The sequence below is a fragment of the Aotus nancymaae genome, unplaced genomic scaffold, assembly GCF_030222135.1.
Source record: "Aotus nancymaae isolate 86718 unplaced genomic scaffold, 86718_ANA_hifiasm-v0.15.2.pri h1tg000103l, whole genome shotgun sequence".
Taxonomy (NCBI): domain Eukaryota; kingdom Metazoa; phylum Chordata; class Mammalia; order Primates; family Aotidae; genus Aotus; species Aotus nancymaae.
This window is the reverse complement of record NW_026988518.1, coordinates 102,544-125,874: the sequence shown is the minus strand read 5'-3', so window position 1 is coordinate 125,874 and position 23,331 is coordinate 102,544. Positions and strand designations below refer to the sequence as shown.

At 38.2% G+C, this 23,331-nt stretch overlaps 1 protein-coding gene across 6 annotated transcripts in view; it reads right to left on the bottom strand.

Moving 5' to 3' along the window:
* Positions 1-15,280: 15,280 nt before the first annotated feature.
* The window catches only part of DBT (dihydrolipoamide branched chain transacylase E2), a 45,812-nt gene continuing 37,761 nt past the window's right edge, over positions 15,281-23,331 (bottom strand). For 5 of the 6 annotated variants that reach the window (XM_064370221.1, XM_064370223.1, XM_064370225.1 and 2 more), the window contains 3 exons: positions 22,472-22,663; positions 22,258-22,329; positions 15,281-17,384 (listed from right to left, as the gene is read on the bottom strand). In XM_064370221.1, the coding sequence (XP_064226291.1) occupies positions 17,217-17,384; positions 22,258-22,329; positions 22,472-22,663 (432 nt within the window). In that variant the 3' untranslated portion in view covers positions 15,281-17,216. The remainder of the gene's footprint in view (positions 17,385-22,257; positions 22,330-22,471; positions 22,664-23,331) is intronic. The other variant, XM_064370222.1, reaches the window with a different exon arrangement.

The window sequence follows — 23,331 nt, the reverse complement described above, 5'->3', positions numbered from 1 at the left end:
CCTAGTTCTAATTTTAGTTCATGGACAAAGCTGAGAATAGAAAAGAATCACATGGGGCTTCTCTGCGAAGGATCAGCTGATAATGTATGTGAGTGCATTCTGTGGACTGCAAAAGGTATACTACAGACATTATAAAGCTATCAGGCATAACTGTTTCTAAGATCCTGAAAAATAATGCCTATTGAAAGTCCTTCTATTTTTCACAATTTACTCATTTAATAGAATTTAATGCATCTATTCCATCCAAGCAGAGAAACTTGGAATATGTTGATGTATGCCATAACAAAAATTCTACCTAGTAAACTGTAGATCCGCCAATATTTGAACTAAAGGCCCAGATGCTTTAGGAAAAGAAAAAATAAAGGCGTGGATAAGCATGGGTAACAGAGGAGCCCCAAACTTCTGCTGTACCTGGACTTCAAATTCAGTTATCTCTCACTTTGATCTATTCAGCTTTCATAGATAGGGCTTAATTCCAGGTTCTTAAAAAAATTAACTATATCTTTATTTTTTTGAATTTGTAATATATGCACATGGAACAAAATTCAGAAGTTCAATCTCCACCCTCTTTGTCCCCTACCCCTTCCACCATCCCTGCCTCCAGTAGGGAGGTTCTCTTCTCTGAAGGCAACCACTATTGCCAGTTCCTTGTGTATCCTTCCAAAGATCTGTGAATTTACAAGCTTAAATATGCCTACACCCCTACACAGACGTGAAGGCACGCACACATACAAAAAATGGTAGCATACTATATACATTGTTCTATACTGTGTTTTCTTCACTCAGGATATCTTGGAAACTATTTATATTAGTATATTTAGAGTAGCTTCATTCTTTTTAATGGCTACATAGCAGTTTAGCATGTAGGTGGATAATAATTTATGTAGTCATTTGGACATCTCAGCAATATTAGTGCTTTCAAAATTTATGCCTGATTATCTCACAGAAATTCTCTAATACTTCCATAATGAATTAAGTTTTGAGAATTGTGAGACTGCTCAAGATCACAGAAAGAGTAAAGAAGCCATGGCCACAATTTATACTCTAACTTCCCTGTCCCAAGAGTGTGTACCACTGACACAGAGTGCTTGGATGTGTTTGTAAGTAAAAAGATCTCACACCTGTAATCCCAGCAGTTTGAGAGGCCAGAATGGTAGGATCAATTGAGCCCAGGAGCTGGAGACCACTCTGAGCAACAGAGTGAGACCTTATCTCTACCAAAAAAAAAAAAAAGTAGCCAGGCATGATGGCCCTGTCTCCATTAAAGAAAAAAAAAATTAAAACTAGCCAGGTGTGGTGGTGTGCACATGTAGTCTCAGCTAGTTGGGAGACTGAGGTGAGAGGATTTCTTGAGCCAGGAAGGTCAAGCTGTGATGGTGCCACTGCACTCCAGCCTGGGCAACAGAGCCTTCCTTGACTGAAAAAAAAAAAAAAAAGAGAGAGAGAGAGAGATCCAGAAAGTTTTGTTTCAGTTGAAAAGAACAATATATTGTTACTTGGAAGAAAATTTAGATTTCTTTCTGCCTTTGGCACTACCTACAATTAAATTTTAATTTGACAGCATTTATATAGAGAACCCAAAAATTTCAAGGCATCTGTCTTCTCCTTCTCTTATCTACCTCTTATTTCCCATCCCCATGGAGTGACTTACACTAAAGAAATGTCAGGAAGGATAGAGAAAGTAAATATATGCCTGAGCTACTTATGAGGCAAATTGGCCAGAATTTTGGTGACTTTGGAGGGATGTAGAAAGTGAATGCGAAGGAAGAGACAGGCACTCTATAATGAATATCTGTCATTTGTGACTGTCCAAAATCTTTTGAACACCCTCCACGTTTTTATAATCCCCCACATCATGAATCATACCTTCCAAGGTAGAATTTGAAGGGAAAAAATATATCCAGCCTCCCTTACTACTGGAATGGGATATATACTAATTTTTTTTTTTTTTTTTTTTTTTTTTGAGACAGAGTCTTGCTCTGTCACCAAGTGGGAGTGCAGTGGCGCAATCTAGGCTCACTGCAACCTCCGCCTCCTGGGTTCAAGCGATTCTTTCACGTCAGCCTCCCGAGTAGCTGGGACCACAGGCACGCGCCACCATGCCCGGCTAATTTTTGTATTTTTAGTAGAGACGGGGTTTCACCATGTTGACCAGGATGGTCTCGATCTCTTGACCTCGTGATCCGCCCACCTCGGCCTCCCAAAGTGCTGGTATTACAGGCGTGAGCCACCGCGCCCAGCTGGACTAATTTTATACACTACTAAGGTTCCACTAATTATATACACCAACAAAGGGTTCTGTTGGGTGGCTGGTGTCGCTGGTGTCTATTTTTGCTGGCATGGGTAGCAGCAAAGGCAGTATATTCTGGAGTTTGTTTTGGCAGCAAGAGTTGCCTAACTTCAGCAGATGTAGCTGGTTCCAGGGTTAGCAGCAGCAACTCCCTTACTAGGCAAGTACTGTAATGTAGTTCTGGAATTCTGACAAAGGCTACAACGTGGATGATTCTTGAGGACATTATGCTAAGTAAGCCAGTTACAAAAGGACAAATAAAAATTTATGGAGATAGATGGTGATGGTTGCACAATATTATTAGTGTGTTTAATACCACTGAACTATACACTTAAAAATGGTCAAGATGGTAAATTTAATGTTATGTGTATTTTAGCACATAGAATATACTCTATGTTGTTCTCACAAAGGCCAAATCACCAAATGAGGCATTTCTCAGAATGTATCCCCATCATTAAGTGGTGAGTGACTATATTCTGAATATCAATATCTTATTAGATATAATACTTGCAAATATTTTCTCCCATTCGGCAGGTTGTCTTTTTACTCTCTTAATAGTATCTTTTGATGCACAAATTTAAAAATTTGTATGATATCCAGCCTATTTTTTTAAGAGACAGGATCTCACTCTGTTGCCCAGGCTGAAGTGCAGTGGCACAATCATAGCTCCCTGTAACCTCAAACTCCTGGCCTCAAGCAGTCCTCCCACCTCTGCCTCCCAAAGTACTGGGATTACAGGAATGATCCACTTCACCCAGTCTATTTTTTTTCCTTTTGTGGCCTATGCTTTTGGTGTCTTATCCAATAAGTCATTGCCAAATGTTGTGATGATTTTCACTTATGTTTACTTCTTAGAGTTTTAGATCTTACATTTAGGTCTTTGATCTGTTTTGAGTTAATTTTTATACATGGTATTGGATAAGGGTCTGTCTTAGTCTGTTCAGGCTGCTGTAAAAAATATTTTGAAATAGGTAGTTTGTTTGTTTTCCCCAACCTCTCCTCCAAGTCCCTGGTAACTACGATATTCTCTACTTCTATGAGTTCAACTTTTTGAGACCCAATATATGTGAAATTATGTGGTATATTTGTGTTTCTGTTCCTGGCTTATTTCACTTAATATAATGTCTTCTAGATTTATCTATGTCGTTGCTAGTGACAGGATTTCTTCCTTCTTTCAAGGCTGAACAACACTCCATTGCATACATATACATTTTCTTTATTCATTCATCTGTTGACGAACACTTAGGTTCATTTCATCTTGGCTAGTGTGAATAATGCTGCAATAAGCATCAGGGTGCAGATATCTGTTTCACACACTAATTTCCTTTATTTTGGATATATACTTAGTACTGGGACTAGTGGATACTTTTGTAATTTTTGTAATTTTTTTTTTTTTTAGGAACCAACATACTGTTTTTCACAAAGGTTGTACTAATTTATGTTCCCACCAACAATGTGCAAGGGTTTCCTTTTCTCCACATCCTCTCCAACACTTGTTATCTTTTGTCTTTTTGATAACAGTCATTCTAACAGGTGTGAGGTGATATCTCACTATGATTTTAATTATCATTCTCTGACAATTGTTGATTTGGGCACTTTGTCATATACCTGTTGGATCTTTTTGTGTCTTCTTTGGAGAAATGCCTACTCAGATCCTTTGCCAATTTTTAAATTGGGTTCTTTGTTTTCTCATTGCTGAGTTATTTGAGTTTCTTTTTTTATATTAACCTGTTATCAGATGTATGATTTGCAGATATTTTCTTCCATTTTACAGGTTGTCTCTTTACTCTGTTGACTGCGTCCTTGACTGTGCAAGAGATTTTTAGTTTGATGCAATCCCATTTGTCAACTTTTGTTTTTGTTGCCTGTGCTTTTAGGTTTGTATCCCAAAAATCATTGCCTAGATGAATGTCATGGAGGTTTTCTTCTAGTGGTTTCTTTTAGTAGTTTTACAGTTTTAGGTCTTGTATTGAAGTCTTTAAATCATTTGTAGTTTATTTTTTAATATGGTATGAAATATTAGTTTTATTCCTCTGCATATGGATATCTAGTTGTCCCAACACCATTGAGTGAAGAGAGTGTTCTTTGATAATTCTGTCTTCTTGGCACCTTTGTCAAAAATCAGTTGACTATATTGGCTCATGCCTGTAACCCAAGCACACTGCGAGGGTGAGATGTATGAGTTGCTTGAGGCCAGGAGTTTGAAACCAACCTGGGCAACATAGCAAGCCTCTGACTCTAAAAAAAAAATTTTTTTTTAATTAGCTGGGCATGATGGGGCACACCTGTAATCTTAACTACTCAGGAGGGTGAGGCAGGAGGATCCTTTGAGCCCAAGAGCTCAAGACTGCACTAAGCTATAATAGCATCACTGCACTTCAGCCTGGGTGACAAAGGGAGACCCTGTCTCAAAACAAACAAACAAAAAATCAATTGGCCAGAAATGTCTGTATTTATTTCTGGGCTTTCTATTCTGTTCCATTGGTCTGTGTCTGTTTTTATGCCAGTACTGTGCTGTTTTACTTATTTGTGGTTTTAGAGACAGGGTCTCACTGTGTTACCCAGGCTGGTGTTGAACTCCTGGGCTCCAGCAATCCTCCTGCCTTAGCCTCCTTAGTAGCTGGGACTACAGACATGTGCCTCTGCACCTGGCTATCATGCTGTTTTCTTGAGGCCTTTTTTGAGACAGGATCTCACTGTGTTGCCCAGGCTAGAGTGCAGTGGTGCAATCACTACTCTTTGCAGCCTAGACCTCCCAGGCCCAAGCAGTCCTCCCACTTCAGTCTCCTGGGTAGCGGGGGCCGCAGGCACACACCACCATACCCAGCATTTAAAAAAATTTTTGCAGAGACAGAGTCTGCCTGTGTTGCCCTGGCTGGTCTTGAATTCCCGAGCTCAAGCAGTCCTCCTGCTTCAGCCTCCCAAAGTGTTGCTATTAGGCATGGGTCACCACGCCCAGCCTTATCATGCTGTTTTGATTACTGTAGCTGTGTGGTATGTTTTGAAGTCACATGGTGTCAACACCCCAGCTTTGTTCTTTTTTTCTCAAGATTGCTTTGGCTATTTGGAGTATTTTGTGGTTCCACACAAACTTTAGGATTGTTTATTCTATTTCTGTGAAAACTGTCATTAGGATTTTGAGAGAGATTGCATTGAATCTATAGATCACTTTGGGTATTATGAACACTTTAACAATATTAATTCTTCCAATCTATGAACATGGGAAATCTTTTTATTTATTTATGTCTTCAATTTTTTTCATTAATGTTTTACAGTTTGCAGTGGACAGATCTTTTACCTCTTTAGTTAAATTTACTTCTAAGTATTTTTTTTTCTTTCTAGCTATTGTAAAAGATGTTTTTATTTCCTTTTTGGACAGTTTGTTGTTAGTGTATAGAAACACAACTGATTTTTGTATGTTGATTTTACATCCTTCAACTTTATTAACTTTGTTTATTAGTCCTAATGGTTTTTTTTTTGTGTGTGTGTGTGGAGTCTTTAGAGTTTTTTAATATATAAGATCATGTCATCTGTAAACAGGGACAATTTAACATTTTCCTTTCGAATTTGTATGCCTTTTATTTCTTTATCTTGCCTAATTGCTCTGCTTAAAACTTACAGTATTATGTTGAGTAGATGTGAAAGGTGTGGGCATCTGATATAGATCCCATATCAAATTGTAATTTGAATTGTAATCCCCACAAGTGGAGGGAAGGACTTGGTGGGAGGTATTTGGATCATGGGGACAGTTTTCCTCATGCTGCTTTTGTGATATTGAGTGAGTTCTCACAAGATCTGGTTGTTTGATAAGTGTCTGGTTCTTCCCTTCTTGCTCTCTCTCTCTCTCTCTCTCTCTGTGTGTGTCTCTGTCTCTCTCTCTCTCTTGCCTGCCACCATGTAAGACATACCTTGCTTCTCCTTTGCCTTCTGCCATGATTGTAAGTTTCCTGAGGCCTCTCCAGCCATGGCCATGCAGAACTGTGAGACAATTAAGCCTCTTTTGATAGTATCTTTATAGCAGTAAGAGAACAGATTAATACATCATCCTTGTCTTGTTCCTGATCTTATAGCAAAGCTTTCAACTTTTCACCATTGAGTATAATGTTGGCTATGGGTTTGTCACATATGTGTTGAGGTACATTCCTTCTATACTTAATTTGCTGAAGAGTTTTTTATGAAAGGATGCTGAATTGTGTCAAATGCTTTTTTTACATCTATTGAAATGATCAAATGGTTTATGTCTTTTAGTCTGTTAATGTGGTGTATTGCATTTATAGATTTGAGTATGTTGATCCATCTTTGCATCCTAGATAAACTGAGTAATTTCTTTTTGAGACAGTCTCACTCTGTTACCCAGGCTGGAGTGCAGTGGTGTAATCATGCACCACAACCTCCACCTCCCGGGCTCAAGTGGTCCTCTGACCTCAGCCTCCTGAGTAGCTGGGACTACAGGCATGCACCACCAAGCCCAACTAAGTTATTTTTTTATATTTTTTTAGAGTTGGGTTTTCACTATGTTGCCCAGGCTGGTCTCAAATGCCTGAGCTCAAGCAATCCACCAGCCTCAGCCTCCAAAATGCTGGGATTACAGGCATGATCCACTGCACCATGCTGAGACTGGACAATTTGTAAATGACAAAATTTATTCCTCATAATTCTGGAGGCTGGGAAGTCCAAGATCAAGGCACCAGCAGATTCAGTGTTTGGTGAGGGTGCATTCCTCATAGGTAGTACTTTCTCCCTGTAGCCTCACAGATGAAACAAGCTCCTTCAGGCATCTTTTATAGGGGCACTAATCCCATTTATGAAGTAAAGTCCTTATGACCTAATTATCTCCCCAAAGCCCCAATTCTTAATACCATCACCTGGAGGATTAGGTTTCAATGTATAAATTATGGAGGAGACACAATATTCAGACTATAGCAGGGTCCACCTTCATTCTTTTGCATTCTTCATTCTAGTGTACCCAGCACAACTTGCTGAAAAGACTGTCCTTTCCCCTTTCACAAGAGTGTGAATTGTTTTGGCACCCTTGTCAAAAAAATTTTGACCATATATGTGAGGGTTTATTTCTGGGCCTCTATTCTATTCCGTTTGTCTTTATGTCTGTCTTTATGCCAGTACTACACTGTTGTGAACACCAATATTCTTTTATGTGGAAATCTTCCAGGTAAGGTTGGGTGAATGTGTGTGTGTCTATGTGTCTATGCAAGGAAAACTCTTAAATAACAGACTATACACTTGCCAAATGTTAAGGAGTCTTCTTCTCCATATTTTGAGATTTATATTAGAAAGTTATGGCTACATCCTACCTTGCACCACTTGGTCTGACAAAACAGAGACTATTTCTGAGGAGAGTTAGGAAATGCTGGTGGACACCAAATGTCTTTCCCCTGGACCTTAATCTCTGATTCCAGTCAGTCTCATATGACTTCTGCTGCATTTCCACACAGTTTTGATCTTTTTGTGTGTGTGATAGAGTCTCTCTCTGTTGCCCAGGTTGGAGTGCAGAGGCACAATCTGGGCTCACTACAACTTTCATCCCCTGGATTCAAGCGATTCTCCTGCCTCGGTCTCCTGAGTAGCTGGGATTATAGGTGCCCATCACCACATCCAGCTAATTTTGGTATTTTTTTAGTAGACATGGGGTTTCACTATGTTGGCCAGGCTGGTCTCAAACTCCTGACCTCAAGTGAGCTGCCCACCTTGGCCTCCCAAAGTTCTGGGATTACAGGCATGAGCCTGGCCCACAGTTTCAATCTTCTAATACCTTAAATATTTAAGTTACTAAAATAGCTAAGAAAAACTGTTCATTTTAAGTGCTAATTATTCCCTTTTCTATTATTAAATATGTAATTTGTGAATAAAAAGTTAATACTTTAAGCTAGGAAAGAAAATGTACTTCTGATTTTTAGTTTTCTGCCAGTTGTCATTTTCACACACACACACACCCCCCCCCCCCCCACCACCACCATTTCTGTAAACCAATCAACAGTGGAGACACTAGAGACTATTATATGAAAAGCATTTATTCTATAGCCTACTGGGAATTGTCCAGAAGTTAGAAGGACATTGGAAATGACTCTTAAATCTTCATTTGAGAAAAATCGTGCCAGGAGTCTAAATAACGAATGTCATTTAGCAAACAAAATACAAATGAACAAAACACAATTTCTCTGATGAATGAAGTGGTTGCCATAGTTTTTTCCATTATGTAAAGATAGTTCTTATATGAAATATACCACCTAAGCAGTAGCAATCAGAATATTATGCAAAAGTATTGGGGATAATTTCACCCCCAAATCAGAAGGGCAGAATAAAAGATGTAATAGTCTTTCTTCAAAAGAAAAAAAAATACACCTTCTGTGTCAAATGATACAGAAATGGCACTGGTTTCCTATATGTTAACTGAGGTATTTTTCACTGCAGAGCAAATTAAAAAGATATGCTCATCCCACGTTTTTTTAAATGCACTACTTTTAGTTCTGCAGAAATAAAAGCTATTCTGAATTTAAAGCTTTTTATACACATAATCCTGTGCAAATTATGTAATACTTTGTTTGTAGGCTATTAACCCAACTTTCTAATATATTTTGTATATGTTTCTTTTTGTTTGTTTGCAACAAAATCTCACTCTGTCACCCAAGGTAGAGTGCAGTGGTGCAATCACAGCTCACTGCATCTTCAATCTCCAGGGCACAGTTTATCTCACTTCAGCTTCCTGGGTAGCTGGGAACACAGGCGTGCACCACCATGCCTGGCTAATTATTATTATTATTATTATTTATAGAGACAAGGTTTTATCATGTTGTCCACACTGGATATTTTGTATACATTTCCAAAGGCAACTACAAAAATTGGTTTTTCATATTTCTACAAATACTGTACAGAATGTTTAATATCTTGTAACTGTGGAAGCTATGAGAAATTTTTGTATTTAGAAAGTATGATGATCCGAAAATCAGCATTTTACAGAAATAATACCATTCTGTTGAAATTGGAGTATACTGCACTTAATATATTATTTCTAATATTCACCTAATTATTAGAGAAATTAGTGCACTAAAGGACAGTGGTGATTTTTAAAAATGATGTCTTTGCTGTGGTAAGTTTGTCCTGCTCTGTCCAAAGCAACTTTTGAGCCAACAGGCCCTTCTAATCTTATGCCAGCAACACAATGGTATCTAGGCCAGGTTCTTGTGCAATTTGTGAAACCTTTGGTTTGAAGAGTTGTTAGTGTAGTGGCTCGGCTCATCAGTTCTGAATATTTGAATATCTAATGTTTCAAACTGTTAGTCCTGTTCTGATTTATATTCCTCCCTGCCGGTCCTGTTAATTTCATTACACCTGACCACAACTTAGTTTACTTGCCTTTGTTACTACAGTTTGAACTCCAGCCACATTTTTCTAAGAAATTAAATTGCTAGGTTTTTATAGCTGATTGCACTCTTTCAACTTCTGTACAGACTTTATGGTCTTTTTGGACTTTGCTTTTTAGCACATTTTGGGAACTATTATGAAGTTTTCTTGTAGCACACTTGAAGTTAAATGGCTTTTTCCAAGTTTAACGGCTTTCCTAGGGGTATAGATGGGTGGGGGCATTTGCATTGCCCTTTGGAGGAGACTCTGCCTTCTGCTCAGCCAAAAATCAGTGTGAATCCCTTTCTTTGATGGTTCCATCTTTCCCCATATCAAACCTAAATTCTTGATCTTCCACCTGTTATCATTTCTTCTGTCCTATCTCTTGTTAAGACTCACAACAGCTGTTCCCATGCTTTATGTTGTAACATTCCACACGGTACTCCATAAAAACCTGATATAGATGACCTCTCTGTAATAGAACTGAAATTATTCTTGTCATGCTCCAGTTGTTTTTGTGGCTCTCCTCTGGACTGTCTCCAAATTCTCCTGCTCAGTTTTAGCAAGCTGGCCTGGAGTTCTCTCACAGGGTCTGGCTAGCACATTAATTTGCTTGTGCTTAAAAGCCTTTGTGCTCAGTACTGAGACTGCCTCATAATGAATTAATTTTCATTTCAATTTTATTCTAAACTTACAAACATCAGAGATTCATGCTATCCTCAGTGTTTAAATGGCAATGCTTTCTGTAAAATAAAGGAGCCTGCAGGCCAGGCACGGTGGCTCATGCCTGTAATCCCAACACTTTGCGAGGTGGAGGTGGGTTGATCTCTTGAGGCCAGGGGTTTGAGACCAGCCTGGCCAACATGGGAAACCCCATCTCTGCTAAAAATACAAAAATTAGCCAGGCATGGTGGTGCATACCTGTAATCCCAGCTACTAGGTAGTCTGAGGCATGAGAACTGTTTGAACCCAGGAGGTGGAGATTGCAGTGAGTGGAGCCGAGATAGCGTCACTGTACTCTAGTCAGGGTGACAGAGTGAGACTCCATCACAAGATTTTTTTTTAAAAGCCTGTAGTTATTTTGATGGGATAGCAATGAAAACATGAACCATGTCAGGTTTGGCATAAATAGTTCATAGTTGACCTGGTCTGTCTGACTGAGATGTCACCAAACCATTTGATGACCTTGAGATACTAAAGCATTGGCATGAATGTCTGTAGATCAGGACAGAGGTGGGTTCAGAGAACTATTTAGGAGACATCTGGGTGGGAGTTGTGGCCAACACTGATTACAAGGGAGTGGTGGGGAAAAAAAGGCAGGATTGCAAGGAGTTAAAGATCACCCATTCAGGAAGTTTGGCAGAAGGAGCAAGACAGGAAATTTATTCATTTAGCGACAGTCAAAGGTAACAATGTTAAGAAAAGCATTCTGAGTTTTCTTTTAGGCAAACTGGAATTTGCCATTAGAGAAGAAGGGAGTTCTTTGTTTTAGGGATCATTTAAAAAATAAGAACGGTTCTGTTTAATAGTTAAGGCAGCACTATCCAATAGAATTTCTGTGATGATGAAAATATTCTACATGTGTACTCTCCAGTATGGAGCTACAAGCCACATGTGGCTATTTAAATTTAAATTAAATAGTGTGGGTATTGAGCAATTGAAATGTGGCTAGTATATCTGAGTTGAATTTTAATTTTAATTAAAATTTAAGTAGCTACATGTGGCTAGAGGCTACCACATTAGACAACTCAAGAGTTCGAGTTTTACTAACTAGACTAGCAGATTTCTCAAAATATTAATGTCTTAAAACAATAAAAGCGTATTATTCAACTATATCACATGCAAACCAATCAGTGCTAGGGTGTAGGGAGGGGAGCACTCTGCTCTGTCTAGTTATTTGGAACACTGGCTCCTTCTATCTTGTGTGGTGCCATCTTCAACCTTGAAGGGTGCATGTTGGAGGGGAAGAGATAGAATGTGAAGAATCTCTTGAGAAGTGTTATGGGCCATGACTGGAAATGGCCTACGTTACTTCAACCCATATATCCGTATTCTAATAGTTACAAATAAATGACATGGCCCTACCTAACTGCAGGCTGAAGGAAAAGAAACCAGGTTTATGGACACATAACATTATTCTGCCACACTGAAATTTTCAGAGTTCTGGCATCAGTCTCTAATACCTCCTCCATAAGGAACTGGAAATAAATTTTAATCAGTGTGCCAAGGGAGTAAATCTGGTACAGTTCTGGATGTGAGGAAGACACTGAAGGATCAAAATGGGGCAGTGGGGGTTCTACATAGGGTAGGGACCAGGGGGAAGAGATGGAATAAATCATAGAGGGCAGAAAGTTTGGTATTTGTTGATGGAGAACCACTTCCTGGAAAGAGAAATGAAAGGAAAGAGAAAGTGTGAGAATAAAAATTTTGAGGTGAAAAGGAGAGAAATTAAACGTTCTTAGATTGAATCACTTTGTCTACTCTGAGATTATTTGCTTATTATGACAAGCCTGGGAAGATGTTTGGGTAGGTGCTTAAAATTAGCAGAAAAGACCTGAACAGGTACTATGAAGAGTGCCTTGGGCATGTGCTGTAGAAATTGGAAGGCATTTGTTTCAGACTAATCTGGTAATCCAGATATTTCACAGAAAGTGTCACATAAATTCAAATACATATCTTCTTTTTCTCTTGATAAATATCCCTATGGTAAGCCATGGAGTTCTGTTAATCTGTTTGACCACATAATTACGCTTTGAAATTTTAACTTAAACTTTTTCCTTTTATCATAATTAAGGTGCTGGTAATAAGAGTAGAGCATTAAAGCTAGTTAGTAGATTAACATGCATTTTAAGAAAAATCCGATGAACAGAGAATATTGAAGCTAGTAATTCATATTTTGACAGCATCAGTTGAACTGTCAGCACAACATGAAGTTTGAGAGTAAAATTATTTCTCAAACTAACATTTAACTTAAACTGGAAAGAAAATACAAATGTTCTTTGTTGGAGAAATTATAAAATCTTGGAATTGCAACTAACAGCCTCACAGTTTAACAGTATCTTATGTATTTGCCTTCTACTCCCTACTCTACTGCTACCTCAGCTTCCTCCCTACCCATGTCATTAAAGAACTCTCTCAGAAAAATTCATAATTTAACATGAATTGAGGTGTGATGGGGTGGGAAGGCAACACCTTACTTTATGTAGTAGACTTGCTTTTTAATCTGCCCATAAATTCTTCCAGATCCCCATTCTTGATCTAGGTAGTTGAATGAGGATGGCTGACTCCTAGGCTCCAAAGGTGACCGTAAGACTCAAGCGTGGACAGAGTATTGTATTCCTCTGCCCACACTGATGGGCACGTGAACCAAGAAAGACAAATCAAAAGCTCTCGTGTGTGTTGTGTGTGTGCGTGTATACATACACACATATATATTTTGAGAGGGTCTTGCTCTGTCATCCAGGCTGGAGTGCAATGGCACAATCTCAGTTCATGGCAGCCTTTGCCTGCCAGGCACAAGTAATCTTGCCACCTCAGCCTCCTGAGTAGGTGGAACCACAGATGCATGTCACTACGTCGGCCTAATTTTTTGTTTTTTGGTGTTTTCTTTTTTTTTTTTTTGTAGAGATGGGGTTGCCCAGGCTGGTCTCAAACTCTGGACTCAAGCGACTACCCACTTAGGCCTCCCAAAGTGCTGGGATCATAGGCATGAGCCACGGTGTCTGGCCTCTCCTGGCGATTTTGACTAGAAACAATGTGGGTTCACAGACATGATCCAATCTCAATAAGAAAAGACAGTGTAGAGGGAAGGAGCCAAACAAACATTAAGAACTGATTGGGAATATAGCTCAACTCTAAAAGCACTGCTCTTCTCCAGGTTATTGGCACAAACCCACTTCTAATGATAGCATTAATCACTGGCTAAAGCTCTTGCTGTGAGGGCAAAAACTGCATCTATCTAATTCACCTTTATTCATAATCTCTACCCTAGGGCCTGGAACTGAATATACAATTAATAAATATGTGCAGAATAAACTCATTAATCAATTACAGCCTGAATGTTACAAATGTCTTTGAAGACTTCATGGAAACATACTCTTGGTATTGTAGGGCAGTGCTGAGTGCCATCATTTCTTTCTTTCTTTTTCTTTTTTGAGACAGTTTCACTCTTGTTGCCCAGGCTTGAGTGCAATGGTACCATCTCAGCTCACCACAACCTCTGCCTCCTGGGTTCAAGCGATTCTCCTGCTTCAGCCTCCCAAGTAGCTGGGACTACAGGCATGTGCCACCACGCCCAGCTAATTTTGTACTTTTAGTAGAGATGGGGTTTCTCCATGTTGGTCAGTCTGGTCTGACCTCAGGTGATCCACCCACCTCAGCCTCTTAAAGTGTTGGGATTCAGGGGTGAGTCACTATGCCCAGCCTCCATCATTTCTTCCTTAAACCATAGTTTACTTATAAATCAGCAAGGAAATCCATCAAGTGATTTTTGGGATCCACTTTGAGTGGGAAGCCATGAGAAATGCTCAAAAAACCCAGTGGGCTTTCCTGACTAAGAGCTGTCACTTTCACTCTCTTTCTATATAATCACCTCTTATTCAGGTTTCAACATAAGGTATTGATTGCTAAAACATAAATTCATGCCAATTTTGACTTCCATCCTCGGTCTTCCTTCCCTGTTGTACTTCTTTTTCAAATATCGGAGGAATGCTGTACATAATGAAAAGAGCTTTGATTTTCTTGCTGGCCACTCGCAGCAGTAAATTTGACTTCCCCATGTACATACACCTTCTAATATCAGGTCATGTTAGTAAAGGACTTGAATTTTCTCGCTTTTCCACTTTAATTCCAACCTCTAGGAGTACAGCAAGATCCCTTTTCTCCTCCCAAACACCCACCCCTTGCTCTGTAGAGCCCCATGGACTAGCACTGCTGCTAAGGCTGTGCTCCTGCCCGTCTGGCCCCCTCCAGGGAATCCTGCTATCCTAAGGGCTGTGCACACAGTAGGACACAAATCCTTTGCTGAATTCTCAATGGATGAGACCAAAGATGGTAATGCCCAGGGACTGGAATAGAACCAGACAGCTTAAGGGTTATTTTAGGAATACGGTATCTAGAGCCACTGATGCTGGACCTTCAGGGGAATATATTACACTTATTTATTTCAGAATTCCCTTCCCCTGGTTATTCTATTCTTTAGGTGAAGAGGACATTTTTACTGATCATGTCATTATTAATTTACAATTCAATAAATGTCTATCAATAGAGAATTAGTTAAATTATGGGACATCCATCTTCTGATCCTTCCAGATAAGATCAGTAACCTTTACTGGATGGCTCATAGCACCTGGGTTATTGCCTACCAAGAACAGTGTTTTTTGCCGTTATTTAATATCTGTCTCCTCCACTAGACTATAAGCCCAATCAAGGAAGGGAGCATGAAGGTGGCTATTGTATACTTAGAACCATGATTGGTAGAGTAGATGTTTAATGTTTGAATGTACAATAAATGCATACAATGGAATACTATGCAGCTATTTGAAAGCATGACAATGTGGAATTGTTTATTGATATGTAAAATTACCCATAATATAATGTTAAATTTTAAAAATCAAATAATAAAATAGTAGATATACTATGATCCTGCTTTAATAAAAAGAATAGCCATATATACAGATACATACATCAAAATGTTAATAGTGGTAATATTATGAATGATTTTTTATTTTATTGGTAACTCTTTGTATCATCTGAAATTTTACAATAACAGCATTTATTTGACCTATTTCTTTTTCTTTTTATTTTTTAGAGACCAGGTCTCACTCTGTTACCCATACTGGAGTATAGTGGCACTATGATAGCTCACTGCAGTTCTGAACTCCTGGGCTCAGTTGATCCTTCTGTCTCAGTTTCCTGAGTAGCTGGGACTACAGGTGCACACCAACACCCTTGGCTAATTTTTTTTTTTGAGATGGAGTGTTTCTCTGTAGCCTAGGTTGATGCAATCTCTACTCACTGCCACTTCCACCTCTTGGACTTAAGCAGTTCTCCTGCCTCAGCCTCCCAAGTAGCTGGTACTACAGGCATGCACCACCATGCCTGGCTAATTTTTTATATTTTTAGTAGAGATGAGGTTTCACCATGTTGGCCAGGCTGGTCTCGAACTCCTGACCTCAGGTGATCTGCCCACCTCAGCCTCCCAAAGTTCTAGGATTACAGGTGTGAGCCACTGGGCTAACTTAAAAAAATTTTTTTTTTGAGATGGGATCTCAGTATGTTGCCCAGGCTGGTTTCAACCTCCTGGTCTCAAGTGATCCTCCTGCTTCAGCCTCCCCTATAAGTGGGATTACAGTTTCAAGTCACACCACACATGGCTTATTCTTTCCTGATTTTAAAATTATTTCCATTTCGAGAAAAACCAAATAGACATTAAAACAACCTTTTTTCTGTCACAAAACTTCACTTAAACAACTAATTTTGGCATACAGTATTCAACTGGACAATATTAGAAACAATACAGATTTCTGAATGCAAATTGAAATGTTGGATACATTCATCTCGATACTATTTCTGATTAAAGTAGATCTTTAACAAAATTATCATTATGAAACCTTCATTTCTATACAAAATTTATTATTTTTTATATCCATAATTATTATTAGACTCTTCCTTCTCCTGTTATTTACATTCCTACCCAGGATATGGAGAATGGAATAGACCTTAATTTCTTATTCTATTTTTTAACTGAAGACCAAAAAGTTAAAAGAATGTAGACTTCTGCAAATTAAAAAAAAAAAGAAAAGAAAAAAAAAAAGAAATGTCAGTGGCTGCTACATTTAAAATACCTTCCTTACATAAGGGAATTTTGCAAAGGTGAAGGTCATTCCCAACAAAATGCTAAAGCATTACCAAAACTCTAAAAGTATATCCATTTTAAACAAACACCTTTAATAGACTAACAGGTTATAAAACTATAATTGGACATTTTTAAGGCCAGTTTATACTCTTCCCTTTTCAAAGACGTTAATTGATATAAATAAGACATTTACAGGTGATATTCTCTATACGGAGCAAGAATATACTATTGGATATCTCAAAAGAGAAGTATAATTGCACTTATTTTATACAACAGTTAGCATGATTACAGGGAAATGGAAAATATTTTGTATATAAATTCCTTTTCCTAATTAAGTATAATTAAAAAGTTTCATTAAGAGTCAGTTAAAAAAAATAGCGCATATACTGTCTGTATATGGCTACCTGTCTTTTAGTAACATTAATTTTGTTAACCTTGCCAGTTTCAAGCCATTGACACAAAGATGTCAGCACCATGTTAAGCAGTCACACTCTAACCTATAAAATGTGACAGCTCCAGGAGAATCATTATACCATTAATCATTTTCAGTAAAAAGTTCAACAGAACAGTGACAAATATTGTGCCTTAGAACCTTAATCATACCATACAAATCATTTACAATACAAATTGTAAAGGTGAACACGTACTGGCACAGCTAGGCTTTACATACTCTTTGGAAGCTCAAAAAGTTTAAAAATGTCTTATCAGTCTTCATTTCAGATCTAGTAGCATAAAAGCTGGATTTTCTAAGTATGATTTCCACAAATTAGAGAAGCGTGACATTGTAGCACCATCAATAACTCTGTGATCAGCTGACCAGCTCACATTCATTACGTGTGCCTTATATACTTCTCCTTTCTGGTTAAATCGGGGAATGGCCTAGAAATGGAAAAAAAAAAAAAAAAAAAAAAAGAAGAAAGAGTAAACCTTCACTTGCTCAAAGCTCAAGCTCTAACAATGGCGTAAGATCAGGCAAACCCTTCTCCCTACAATAGAGAAAAAAAATGGGCATCCCTAATGACTTTTGAAAACTCTTCCCATCTTTGAGTATGTGCCTGAAATTTTCAGAACTTCTCCAAGGTACTTCCTTTCCCTTGTACAATTCCCATACCTATATTAATTAACTTTCATCTCAGATTTCAAATATTTAACAATTATTTACTGTATACCCACTATGTGCCAAGTAATCTTCTGGGTTCTGGGGAGAGAGAGACAATTAAACAAGGCTTCCTCACTGAAAGCAGTGAGGAAACAAGCCATCCTCAAGTTCCTCCAACTACTGAGTTGGCCAGGAAGAAGACAGAAGACAACAACACGCTTGTGTTCTTTGTAGATGATAAAGCCAATAAGCACCAGATCAAACAGGCTGTGAAGACGCTCTATGACACTTTTGTGGCCAAGGTCAACACCTTGATCAGGCCTGATGGAGAAAGGAAGGCATATATTCCATTGGCTCCTGATTACAGTGCTTTGGATGTTGCCAACAAAATTGGGATCACCTAAAAATGAGCCCAGCTGGCTATTTCTAAATATATATCTTTTCCCCATTAAAAAAAAAAGACAGACAAAATATAAGCCCCAACTTATTATTAGATTCAATAGACATAAAAGCATCCTGTCAAACTGCTATAAAAGTTTCTAAGCCCTACTCTGTTTTTCTGTACTGATCTTCTCATGGCTGGGATACAACAGTTGCAGTCAGATGTGGATCCCTGATGACACTGAGTAACATCTGTGTAAAGCCATATAGGCCACTTCAACTACTTGTCTTTGATTCCGAGTGAGATGAGAAGCCCTTGTAAGTGCATGAGCATGAGCAGAATGGCCATTCACTGAAAGGGGAAGACTTTAGGAGGAGCAAGTCTGATGGTGGGGGTCAGTGAGGAAGGAGCAGGAACTCAGTTTTAGACATGTTAAAACTCAAGATACCTTTACATATCCAAGCAAGATACAAGAGTTTAAAGTTCAAAAGTGAGGTCCAGTCTAGAGATATAAATCTAGGGAGTCTTCAGTGTATAAATGGTATTGAAAGATCAGATAAAGAAAAGGGGTAAGAACTGAATCCTGGGGTGCTTCAATGTGTAGAGACTGGGAACATGAGGAAGTATAGGGTAAAGGAGACTTAGAGGGAAAAGGCAGTGACACAGGAGGAAAATGAAAATGGCCAGGTATTCTGCAAGTCAACATTAAGAAAGTTTTCCAAAGAGGTTGGATTATCAGTCATCTCAAGGTCAACTAGTAAGTCAAGGAAAATGAATACTGAGAATTGAGTAACATGGAAGACTTAATGACTTAAACAATTTAGCAAGAAGGAATTAAAATTCTATAATGAAAGCAAAATAGCAAAGGAAAGATGACACAAAGGGAGAAAGGAATTAAATACTATTTGTCTCTACCCAACAAACATTACGTGATGAATAAGATTGCTACTCTAAGAACTATGTTTCATGGCTTGAAGAAACCATGGATAAAATGATTATGTAAAAATGTATCTATTGAACAGACATTTGTAAATCAAATATTCATCTGTTCATAACAGCATTATTCATGAGAGCCAAAAAAATGTAAATAACCCAAATATTCATTGACAGATGAATGGATAAACAAAACATGGCATATATCTATGTACAATAGAATTTTATTTACTCTTAAAAATTAATGAAATTCTGATACATGCCAAAACATTAATGAGCCTTGAGCCAGATACAAAAAGACAAGTATTATATGATTCCACTTACATGAGGTACCTAGAATTGTCAAATTAATTCAAAGAGACAGAAAGTAAATGGTAGTTACCAAAGGCTGGGGAAATAGATTATTCAATAGGCACAGAGTTTCAGTTTGGGATAATGAAAAAGTTCTGGAGACAGATGATGGTGATGGTGGCAAACAATGTAAATGCACTTAATGCCACTGAACAATATACTTAAAAATTGTTTCAATGGTCAATTTATGTTTATGTATTTTGCCACAATTATATACATATACACACATAATTCAGAAGAAGATAAATCTCTTTAAGGAAAAAGAACACAAAACTTTGTTAAACAGGTATAATGGTTTGGAAACTGTAGGAAGCCAGATTTTTTAGGAATCAAATATTGAATTCTTATTGGAAAAGAGAATGAGTGATAGAAGTTATCACTCAGAGAACTCTTGATTTGAAAAGAAAAGTGTCATATTGTGTGTTTTTGTTTTTTCTCCCTATCTCCTCTGCTTGCCAGAAGGGAAAGTGGATGCTAGGAAGGGGGAATAACTTAGATGCTAATTTACTATCTGCTAGAAAGCAAATCAAAGGCTGAAGGAAAGCATTTGTGAGGGTTCCAACATGCAAGGAATAAACTCATGAGGACAAGTCCCAGAGATGTTCAACATGGAAGCACTGTAAGTGTAGAAAAGAAGAAAAGCTCTTCTTAAAACATGTTCTTCTTAATATAGTGACAATGACATTTAATAACCATAGTACTGAAGTGCTATCTAGGAGCTTATTTGCCTCAGTGGTCCTCAATGCTGAATTAATAGGGGTACCCAAGTCCCATCCTCCAAAATTCTGATTCAGTTGGTAGAGGGGGAGCTTGGCCATAATTTCTTTTCAAGCTCTCAGCTGATTCTAACATGCAGCCAGGGTTAAGAATCATTGCAATCCTTATTCTAAGTCAGTGTCTTTGAAATCATGGCCACCAATCACTTTTTTTTTTTTCATATTTTGAATTTCTTTGTAGTTTAATTTTTAAAAAATTTATTATTATTATTATTACACTTTAAGTTCTGGGGTACATGTGCAGAGTATGCAGGTTTGTTACATAGGTATACAAGTGCCATGGTGGTTTGCTGCATCCATCACCCGTCATCTGCATTAGGTATTTCTCCTAATGCTATCCCTCCTCTACCCCCTCACCCTCTGCTAACCCTTCCCTAGCGCCCCACCCCCCGACAGGCCCCAGTGTGTAATGTTCCCCTCCCTGTGTCCACATGCTCATGGTTAAGAAGAATCAGTATCATAAAAATGGCCATACTGTCCAAAGTAATTTATAGAATCAATGCTATCCCCATCAAACTACCATTGACTTTCTTCACAGAATTGGAAAAAAACCCTTAAATTTCATATGGAACCAAAAAAGAGCCCACATAGCCAAGACAATCCTAAGCAAAAAAAAAAAAACAAAGCTGGTGGCATCATGTTACCTGACTTCGAACTATACCACAAGGCTACAGTAATCAAAACAGCACGGTACTAGTACCAAAACAGAGATACAAACCAACAGAACAGAATAGAGGCCTCAGAAATAATGCCATACATCTACAACCATCTGATCTTTGACAAACCTGACAAAAACAAGCAATGGGGAAAGAATTCCCTATTTAATAAATGGTGTTGGGAAAACTGGCTAGCCATATGCAGAAAGCTGAATCTGGATCCCTTCTTTACACCTTATATAAAAATTAACTCAAGATAGATTAAAGACTTAAATATAAGATAAGACCTAAAACCATAAAAACCATAGAAGAAAACATAGGCAATACCATTCAGGACATAGGCATGGGCAAGAACATCATGACTAAAACACCAAAAGCAATGGCAACAAAAGCCAAAATAGACAAATGGGATCTAATTAAACTTAAGAGCTTCTGCATAGCAAGAGAAAATATCATCAGAGTGAAACAGCAACCAACAGAATGGGAAAAAAGTTTTGCAATCTACCCATCTGACAAAGGGCTAATATCCAGAATCTACAAAGAACTTAAACAAATTTACAAAAAAAAAGCAAACCCTGTCAAAAAATGGGCAAAGGATATGAACACACACTTTTCAAAAGAAGACATTTATGCAGCCAACAAACATAAGAGGAAAAGTTCATAATCACTGGTCATTAGAGAAATGCAAATCAAAACCACATTGAGATACCATCTCACACCAATGAGAATGGCAATCATTAAAAAATCAGGAGACAACAGATGCTGGAGAGGATGTGGAGAAATGGGAACGCTTTCACACTGTTGGTGGGAGTGTAAATTAGTTCAACCGTTGTGGAAGACCATGTGGAAATTCCTCAAGGATCTAGAACCAGAAATACCATTTGACCCAGAAATGCCATTTGACCCAGCAATCCCATTACTGGGTATATACCCAAAGGATTATGAATCATTTTACTATAAAACACATGCACATGCATGTTTATTGCAGCACTGTTCACAATAGCAAAGACTTGGAACCAACCCAAATGCCCATCAATGTTGGACTGGATAAAGGAAACACAGCACATATACACCATGGAATACTATGCAGCCATAAAAAAGAATGAGTTCATGTCCTTTGCAGGGACATGGATAAAGCTGGAAACCATCATTCTCAGCAAACTAACACAGGAACAGAAAACCAAACACTGCGTGTTCTAACTCATAAGTGGGAGTTGAACAATGAGAACATATGGGCACAGGGAGGGGAATATCACACACCAGGGCCTGTCAGATAGTGGGGGGCAAGAGGAGGGATACCATTAGGAGAAATACCTAATGTAGATGATGAACCCATGGGTTCAGCAAACCACCATGGCACATGTATACATATGTAACAAACCTGCATGCTCTGCACATGTATCCCAGAACTTAAAGTATATATATAAAGACTTTCTAAGACGAACTCACAAACTCAAATCTATAAAATGAGGGGAAACCTCAGAAATGTTTACTCTTCATTGTGTTTACTCCCTGAATTTGTTTAAACTCCATATTTGTTATTTAAGACATGTACCTTAATTGATCCAATGGCCCCAATGGCTACTTCAGGTGGCAATATTACTGGTTTGGCATAGGTACCACCAATCTGTTTAAAAAATAAAAAAAAAAGAGAGTATAAAAGTTAAGATTTTTAGGGAACAAATGGCAAGTAACATTTTCTATTTTTAATTAAGCATATGGTCAGAAACCTTAAGTTATGGTTTATGTATTTCAACATGATTACTCACTGATCCAATGTTGGAAAGAGTAAATGTTCCTCCTGTAAGATCAGTGGTGCTGAGTTGACCCACAGATCCCAATTTCTGGAGGCGGTTCAGTTCAGTGGCAATCTCAAATATAGAGCAGATCTGAACATTTTTCACATTAGGGACAATCAAACCCTGCTCAGTATCCATTGCTATCCCAATGTTATGAGAAGCCTAAAAAATAAAAAATTATACAGTAGGGCTTTTAATTAATAAGCTAACAGCAAAGAAAGGATCAACTTTCACTGTCATCTAGAAACCACTACCAAAACTCATTTTTACCAGATTGGCAGTGAGTAAAAATAAATAATTTAAAAATATTTTTTGAAAGATTTTTTGGGCCAGGTACTGTGGCTCAGCCTGTAATCACAGCACTCTGGGACGCCAAGGCAGGTGGATTACCTGAGGTCATGAGTTCAAGATCAGCCTGGCCAACATGCTGAAAGCTGTCTCTACTAAAAATACAAAAATTAGCTGGGAATGGTGGCACAGGCCTGTGATCCCAGCTGCTCAGGAGGCTGAGGCCCAAGAATCGCTTGAACCCAGGAGGTGGAGGTCACATTGAGCCAAGAAGGTGTCACTGCACTCCAGCCTAGGTGACAGAGTGAGACTGTCTAAAAATATATATCTATGTCTATATTTATATATGTATATATATATTTTGAAGATGATAATTTTCGTTGATAAGAATATAGGGCAATAGGCTATTTCCCAATATTGTTAGTGGGAATGTAACTGGTACAGGTTGAGCATCCCTAGTCCAAATATCTGAAATCTGAAATGCTCCAACATCTGAAACTTTTGAGGGCCGAAATGATGTCATGTGATGAATCACAGTCAAA